This window comes from Alosa alosa, chromosome 16, assembly GCF_017589495.1.
Source record: "Alosa alosa isolate M-15738 ecotype Scorff River chromosome 16, AALO_Geno_1.1, whole genome shotgun sequence".
NCBI classification, from domain to species: domain Eukaryota; kingdom Metazoa; phylum Chordata; class Actinopteri; order Clupeiformes; family Clupeidae; genus Alosa; species Alosa alosa.
In genome coordinates this window covers 3,960,063-3,969,249 of record NC_063204.1, presented here as the reverse complement: position 1 = coordinate 3,969,249, position 9,187 = coordinate 3,960,063, and the positions used below count along the sequence as shown (strand labels likewise).

At 44.0% G+C, this 9,187-nt stretch overlaps 1 protein-coding gene across 1 annotated transcript; it reads right to left on the bottom strand.

The window, feature by feature from the left end:
• Window positions 1-2,926: 2,926 nt before the first annotated feature.
• On the bottom strand, window positions 2,927-7,638 carry LOC125309834 (zinc finger CCHC domain-containing protein 12-like). The gene is made up of 5 exons (XM_048266958.1): window positions 6,757-7,638; window positions 5,553-5,661; window positions 4,591-4,850; window positions 4,302-4,391; window positions 2,927-3,007 (listed from the first exon to the last, which is right to left on the bottom strand). Exons 1-5 carry the CDS (start codon window positions 7,636-7,638, stop codon window positions 2,927-2,929), a joined length of 1,422 nt encoding a protein of 473 aa, XP_048122915.1.
• Window positions 7,639-9,187: the final 1,549 nt, after the last annotated feature.

Sequence of the window (9,187 nt, the reverse complement as noted above, 5' to 3'; positions counted from 1 at the left end):
GAGAGGACTCAGGAAGAGGTGCTGCTTCATCTTCCACTTTCTCAGGTTTGCGTAACTCAGCTCTCTCTCTCTCTCTCTCTCTTTTCTCAGCAACATCTCAGAAATCCCCAGGTATCTGCCTGGCCCCACTACACTACTACTGTAAATGATCCCCTGCAGGCCCTGGGGGTCTTTTCTCCCCCAAACTAAGAATGTGTGATTTTGACAAGAAAGAAAGCCAGTAACTGACCATCAGCCACATTTAATTTAATTTAATTTAATTTAATATAATATATCTCATATATTTTTGTTTACTTTCTTTTTAATAAAGATTTTGAGTTGCAATCGCTACCCTACAAGCTGTGAAGAGCCCATATGACTCATATGAGCATCAGTCAGACTTAGCAGCTTTATGTGGATGCTCTGGAAGCCCAGTAACAAGAGATGTTTTGGCTGCTACTAGATGGCAGAAGGAATTTATTATAAGGTGAGCTATGACTGTAAAACATTATGGCAGGCTTCTGTAGCGCCCCCTAGGCCTATCTCCTGGTACTAAAGGGCGTTTCCCGGGTTCTTAAACTAATCCCAGTAAAGTATATATAATATATAGAATTCTTGCTGACCTTCTGCTTAAATGTCTGTTTGTGTCTTTACATGTACTTTGAATAAATAACTTTTTAACCCTTGTATACTTACTTGTGTGTAACTGACTTAAACCATATTCACATGAAACAACATTTACATATGCAATCTATTACCCAATGGTATCTTAACACTAAGTAAACACTCAGAACTCAGTTATTAAAATGTTAAATAAAAATAGTTTACTGAATATAAATATTCAATTTACCAAAAGAATGAATTATCAATATAAACAAAAAAATAAGATACAAGTGTATCAATGGAGCAAAGTATTCAACACATACTTTCTTAGCAAATGTACAAGAAATCAAAAATGTTACACGTACCTCAAAAGCCTCAAAATGCAGTAGGAGCTTAGAAACTAGTAGGCTACATTAGCCGCACTTTAGCTAACAGTTAACAGTAAGCTTAAAGTACAGTACACAACACATTAACATGAAACACATACACACACACGGGCCCACGCGCACACACACACATTCACACGTGATTCACCCACCCCAGTCCTAGCCGGCAAATGAGCTAAAACCTAGCAGCTAACCATTGCAGCCCTGGAGCGTCACTTGTGGTGGTCGGTGGCCAAAACAAATGACCCCTTCACTCCGTTAGAGCAAGAGAAACAAATAACGATACCTTAATCCCAAGTGGTAGGTTTCCCGTCGAGTCACCGCACCGGCACAGGCAGGCAGTCTCTCACACGCAATGACCATGGACTGGCAGCTCACTCAATGACAGGAATCCTCTCGGTGACGAGATGACAACTTTTCCAAAACGTCAACTACAAAGTCTTCGGCTTCCAAGTTCACAATTTAGTCCGACTGGCAAAATATACGTTTGTCACGTTCTATTTCAAAGTTTAGTCACTTAAGCACGGAGCAAGTCCTCAACGTGGCTTCTCCTCAACTATCCAGTCTCCTCTCTCGCGCGGTTTGCAACCTTTCACCTCACATGTAATTCCATGCATACAAAAGTCATACAATGAAATATATTTTTAACACAACATCAAAATATTACATGTTACATTATACATTTCACTTTGCCAATGAAATATTTTTAACAAAAACTCTTAGAATGAATTTAAACACATACATGACTTAAACACAGTTGTGTATCAAACTACAACTCCCATAATCCCTTTCACTTACCCAAATTGAATGGAATGGAGATGAACTACAATAAGCTTATTTCTTGAGCTTACTCCTAAATTCTAATATTATATAACTTCAAGATAATTTTAGTTCTAATGAGCAATTATGAACTTTATTTAATCTAAGTTATGTAGCACTTATTTATTTAACTTAAATGCTTTTTAGCACTGCGCTACACCCTCCCCCTTCTAAAGGCTAGCATGTCCTCATGCGCTATCATTTAGACATGAATAAGTCCATTTCTTTCAGGGCAAGGATTAGCAAGAGAGCATCTAAAACACTGGGCCATAGGATGACACCAAAGTGTTTTGCACTTCCTCTTCTCAGGCTCTTGATTTATGTGAACCACAGTAAGGGGCTTATCGACTGGCTTCCCTGGCTCATCATACGTAAAGCGTGTCACAGGTTTTACCTGTCTTTTTGGGACGTTTTTTTCACAGGTAAGTTCTTCCACAGGCACTTCATTTTCAACCACTTCCCTCTCAGCAGGATGTTCTCCCCCTTCAGACTCTGAGGCATCCACAGGGTCAGGTTGTGGTTGTAGACTACTTCCTGCTTCATCATCTACAGGCGTTTCTCCAACTTCATTTTCCACAGATGATTCTCCAGCTTCTCCAACTTCTTGAACATGGCTTTGCTCCAAGTCATCAGACACTGGGGTACTCTCGGGTTGGATTTCTCTTTCAGGAACAGCAGGGGGTGTGGATCTGAACAGTTCGCTCACATCATCTCTCAGAGGGAAATACGACCCATCATATTCCTCATCAGATGAAGACTCTTCAAATCCATCTTCAGTATCCATCTCTCTGACTTCCTCATTCCGTGTTTCCTTTCTTTCCCGTTTTTGTTCTGTTTGGGTTCTGGTCACAGGGCGATGAGGGGCCTGTTTGCTCTCCTCAGGGGTCGTCAACCTCACAGACTCTCCTATGGGTAACAGGTGGTCTCTATGAAGTGTCCGTATACCTCCCATTCCTCTTTCAGGTTTCAATCTGTAAACAGGTAAGTCTGGCAATTTCTTCACAACAATGTATGGCAATGAATTCCACCTATTCTGTAACTTGTGTTTTCCTGTAAATCCCAGATTCTTTATCAACACTCTGTCTCCTTGTTCCAGAGTATGATGTCTCACTCTTCTGTCAAAGTTTTTCTTGTTTCTGTCATGGTTCTTTTGCAAGCTTGTACGCATTCTGCAGTTCTCTTTTCATGTTCTCCACATACTGCTGGTACTTCACTGCATCCTTCCCATCAGCAGAAGTGTTGAAGCACACATCAATGGGCAAACGGGCTTCTCTCCCGAACATGAGTAAGTATGGCGAATAGCCAGTAGCCTCGTTCTTCGTACAATTGTACGCATGGACTAATTGACTGATGCTCTGACTCCATTGTGACCTTTTAGCTGGATCCAAAGTTCCTAGCATTGACAGTAGCGTCCTGTTGAATCTCTTTGGTTGTGCATCACCTTGCGGGTGGTAAGGCGAGGTTCGAGACTTACGGATGCCTAACATCACCAACAGTTCTTTGATAAGGCGACTTTCAAAGTCTCGTCCTTGATCTGAATGGATTCGCGAAGGTAATCCATAATGCACAAAGAATTTCTCAAACAGGGTCTTGGCTACAGTCATGGCTTTTTGATCTTTACACGGGAAAGCTTGGGCGTAACGGGTGAAATGATCTGTTACGACCAACACATTGGCGATCCCTCGGGAGTCTGGCTCAATAGACAAGAAGTCTATACAAACTAGGTCAAGTGGACCTGTACTTGTGATTTGACTCAATGGAGCAGCTCGTTGTGGAAGTGACTTCCTTGCAACGCATCTCCCACAGTTCTTGACATAATCCTCAATGTCAGTGGTCATTCTTGGCCAGTAAAATCGTTCCTTCAGGAGTTCAGTTGTCCGTTCGACTCCAAGGTGTCCAGTGCCATCGTGGAGGGAACGAAGGACCATCCGACGGTATTTCTCAGGTAAGACTAACTGTTGTCTTTCGTCTCCAGATTGTTTGTTCACCACCCTGAAGAGAAGGTGATTCTTCACAATCAGCTTGGGACTTTGTCTTTGCAGGAGCACTATGCTTGGATCTTGACTCCTGGCCATAGCCTGAAGCTGGCCAGTCTCAACAGCTTTTTTTACCGCACCTATGACTGAATCTTGTTCTTGAGCTCTTCTCAATTCATGGTGGCTCAATTGTTCCAAGTTGCTTATCTCCAACTGTGTCGGACAGGCATAGACACTAGGAACACTCTTGGGGTTGGCTCCTAGTTGGTCTATAAGTCTGTTTGACTCAGTGTTCCTGTATGGAGTTGCTATTTGGCAGATGGCTCTAACCCCAGGGGGAGATATCTCGTTCCAGTCAGGAGACACTTCAGTGGAGGGTAACTGACGTGAGAGCAGATCAGCGTCAATGTTGTGTCGACCTGGTCTGTACTGGACTTTGAAATCATAGGTGGCTTAGAGCTGACAACCACCTATGTCCAGTTGCATTGAGCTTGGCAGTTGTTAGGACGTATGTGAGTGGGTTATTATCTGTTCTCACCGTGAACTTAGCACCATAAAGATAATCATGGAACTTGTCCACGACCGCCCATTTCAATGCGAGAAACTCCAGTTGGTGGATGGGATAGCGCTGCTCAGGGGCACAGGAGTTTGCTCAGGAGTTTGCGGCTTGCAAATGCTACAGGCCTCAGGCCTTCAGGATATTCTTGATTGAGGACAGCGCCTAAACCATTCAGACTTGCATCTACATGGAGTACATATGGTTTTGATGGGTCAGCAAATGCTAGCACTGGGGCATGAGTGAGGCAGTGAATGATATTATGAAATGCCTTGGTGCACTCTTCGTCCCAGCGCTCCCCAAAAGGCTCTCCTTCTTTGAAATAATACTTCTTCTCTTGGGCAGCCTTGTGCCTATTCTTAGGAGGGTAGCCTTTTGTGAGCTCAGTGAGGGGTCGAACTATGGCTGAGTAGTTCTTAACAAACCTTCGGTAGTAGCCACAGAATCCGAGAAACGATCTTAAAGATCTCAGATCTGTAGGCACCTTCCAGTCCTTGACCGCACTCACTTTCTCAGGATCGGTGGCTATTCCTAGCGCAGAAACAATGTGTCCAACATACTTTACTTGTGGCTGACAAAACTGGCACTTGTCAAGTGAAATTTTCAGACCACACTCTTCAAGTCTGTCGAGCACTTTAAATAGTCGTTCTTCATGTTCCTCTAAGGTTCGTCCGAATACTATGATGTCATCTAAATAGACAATCACCTGGAGCAGATGCATATCCCCCACGGCTCTCTCCATCAACCGTTGGAAGGTTGCCGGGGCTCCAGTTATGCCTTGGGGCATGCGTTGAAATTCATAGAACCCTAGAGGACATATGAATGCTGTTTTTTCTCTGTCTTCTTCAGACATGGGTATCTGGTAGTACCCACTCCGGAGGTCTAACACAGAAAACCAACGACTGCCGGACAGGCAATCCAAGGCATCGTCGATCCGTGGAGTGGTGTACTGGTCAGGGATTGTTCTGTTGTTTAACGTGCGATAATCAATGCACATGCGTACACTCCCGTTCTTCTTTCTGACAATTACTATTGGCGACGCATATGGACTTCTGGATTCTTTGATGATGCCCGCTGCCAGCAGGTCTTTAAGGTGGCGGCGTATGTCATCTATATCCGCTGGGGCTATGCGTCTGGATCTTTCTCTGAAAGGTCTTGGGTCACTGAGTCTTATGTGGTGCTCCACACCCTTGGCGAGACCCACATCCCACTCATCAAGAGAGAATGCATTACCTCTGTTGGATAGCTTCTGACGCAGCCTGTTCCTCCAGACCTCTGGAATCGGAGATTCACCAAAGTCAAACAACATCTCCTCAAGGACCTTGGATGTAGATTTAGGTCTCTGGGCCATCATAACTGTGTCAGTGGGATACACATAAGCAAGGACTGTTCCAGCAGACAGAGTAACTTCCCTCAGTGTCTCATTTCTCAACAGTACTTTGAAACTGTTGACATTTAACTCAGACGATGTTAGCACCACGGGCTGAATGAGCACTCGAGCAGGTAGCGTCATAGAAAGTGGTGTTTCAACCATGACAATGTCTTTTTCTAAGGGTTTCTTGCACCCAACTTTGCAAACTGCATATCGTTCACCTCTGGCAGGAACAGATAGAGGACCCGGACCCATCCATTTGACCTCTCCAATGGGCTCTTCCACATCCATCTCTTGGCTACGGGAGAGGTTCACTTGTTTTGTCTGTGGTAAAATTCTGAAAGAGCGAGCCTGTGAGTCTGAAGTGTCAGCATCTTTGCACAGAGCAGCTAGACGATGGAATAAGTTGGCATTCGTCCCAATGATGACAGGAATATGGTCTGGCCCACTTGGCTCGGGACAAACTAATGCTAATACAGAGATAGACTCACTCACTCCGGTAAGTGTGGCTGGAAACTCCACATCTACTACTATATAGCCTAGATATGGGTAACTGGAGGAGCTCAAACCCCATATTGAAAGACCAGTGATGGGGTGGATGGGAACATTGGGTAAGTATTTCTTTTGCCACTTGTCAAATATTATCGTGACTTGAGATCCACTGTCCAATAAGGCATTACACGAATGGCCATTGATCTTGACGCAAATAGTGGAGGCAGGACCTACCAAACCACTAGGAAGGTTGCTTTGAACAGGTTTGCGAACATAGCTCTTCTTGCAGTAGGCATCTCTGCTTACAGTCGGAATTGGCTCACTCTTCCCACCCTTGGCTCTCTTTAGTGAACGAAGCAGCTTTCTGATCACTTCCGGGGGGTTTTCTGATTCTTGGCACTGGCTGGCAATGTGCCCATCGCCACCACATCGGTAACAAAAGAAATTATCACGGCTGACTGAGGGCCTGCTTCTCTCATAAGAGCTCACAGCTTGTCGCTGAAATGTCTTTCTTCTTGGGGTTGCGCTGCCCTCTACATTCATTACAGTCAGCTGTTTTTGCAAATGCTGAACTTGAGTCTTCAAGCTTTGTACTTCAGGGTCTATTCGTGCTTCAGCACTCGCAGAAGTCATCTTTGCTTTCTGTTCTGGGGCTTCAGGTGATGCTGGGGCCTTGCGTGACTCTTCCAGCTTGGCACGCAGCTCCTTGACCTCAGCTTTCAATGCTTGAATTTCAGCGGGTTTTGGCGGTGGTGACGTTTTAGGGAGCACAGGTTTCACCGTGGCATCAAGCTTACACCGGGCAGCTTCATTTTCTTCCTCCTCACGAATCTCGTTCAGTAGCTTCAAGAAAGTAGGCGGGGATTCTTTTCTCTCTCTCAGTCTTAACTTCAGCAACATCATGTCGGACTCAACAGCGCCACGAAGAAGTTGCTCAATTCGCACTCTATCAACTTGTGCAGGTTGTAGTCCACCTCTCTGAACTACTTTGGTCAATGACTTGTCTACTCGACGGAGAAACTCAGACAGCGCTTCACCGAAGTTCTGGCGAAGAAGTCTGAATGCAAAATACAAATCTTCACCGGACTCTGAAGTCCCAAACGCACTTTCAAGCGCAACAAGATACTCAGATGCACTTGCATCACCATTAGACAATCTAACTGCCTTGATAATCTCAAGGGCAGGACCCTTTAAGCTTTCAACAATGCGCTTACGCTTCTCTTTTTCAGCACAATCACTTTCTGCTATCATCAGCTTAGCCTGCTCAATCCAATTCTCCATGGTTTCCTCTCCCGCCGGAGTAGGCACCACACCTGAGAAAACACGCAGTCGCTTGTAAGCAGTGGAATCACTAGAACGCTTTGTGGTCTTTTCCAAGAGCTCACCAACTGCTCGAATTACAGCTTCAGGAGAACTAGTAGGAAAAGGGGAAAGCAAAGCTTGAACATCAGTCATGGATTTGCCTTCATCTTGTAGAAGCTTTCGGAGTTTTGCAGAAAAATCATCAGGGACAGGCTCTTTTCCTCTGACGACCACAATCTTCCACGCAGGATCACCATCTTTAGGTAATACCTCAGTAGGAACACGCGAAGGATCAATCTTTTCACGACATTCACACAGCACCAGCAAACTTGTTTTAGACGGACCTTCTTTTGAAGAACGAACACGTACTCTACCAAATATTTTCACAGTTTCAATTGTGCTCTCAATAAAGGCTACAGCAGCATCAACTGGAACATCCAACAACAGCAATGCATGATCGGGCTTAACCATTGCATCACTACACCAATCCAGTAGCTCTTGTTGCCAAGCAGAACTATTTCCTAACTCCATTTTTTCACTCAAGAATATAGACAGCAATGAAAGTTCAACTTAACACTCTTTGGAGCATCAACATTATTAATCGGAAGGAAATAACAGCAAGAATCATCCCAGCAGTGCCTCCATTTTGTGTAACGGCCCCTAGGCCTATCTCCTGGTACTAAAGGGCGTTTCCCGGGTTCTTAAACTAATCCCAGTAAAGTATATATAATATATAGAATTCTTGCTGACCTTCTGTTTAAATGTCTATTTGTGTCTTTACATGTACTTTGAATAAATAACTTTTTAACCCTTGTATACTTACTTGTGTGTAACTGACTTAAACCATATTCACATGAAACAACATTTACATATGCAATCTATTACCCAATGGTATCTTTGACACTAAGTAAACACTCAGAACTCAGTTATTAAAATGTTAAATAAAAATAGTTTACTGAATATAAATATTCAATTTACCAAAAGAATGAATTATCAATATAAACAAAAAAATAAGATACAAGTGTATCAATGGAGCAAAGTATTCAACACATACTTTCTTAGCAAATGTACAAGAAATCAAAAATGTTACACGTACCTCAAAAGCCTCAAAATGCAGTAGGAGCTTAGAAACTAGTAGGCTACATTAGCCACACTTTAGCTAACAGTTAACAGTAAGCTTAAAGTACAGTACACAACACATTAACATGAAAACACATACACACACACGGGCCCACGCGCACACACACACATTCACACGTGATTCACCCACCCCAGTCCTAGCCGGCAAATGAGCTAAAACCTAGCAGCTAACCATTGCAGCCCTGGAGCGTCGCTTGTGGTCGGCGTGGCCAAAAACAAATGACCCCTTCACTCCGTTAGAGCAAGAGAAACAAATAACGATACCTTAATCCCAAGTGGTAGGTTTCCCGTCGAGTCACCGCACCGGCACAGGCAGGCAGTCTCTCACACGCAATGACCATGGACTGGCAGCTCACTCAATGACAGGAATCCTCTCGGTGACGAGATGACAACTTTTCCAAAACGTCAACTACAAAGTCTTCGGCTTCCAAGTTCACAATTTAGTCCGACTGGCAAAATATACGTTTGTCACGTTCTATTTCAAAGTTTAGTCACTTAAGCACGGAGCAAGTCCTCAGCGTGGCTTCTCCTCAACTATCCAGTCTCCTCTCTCGCGCGGTTT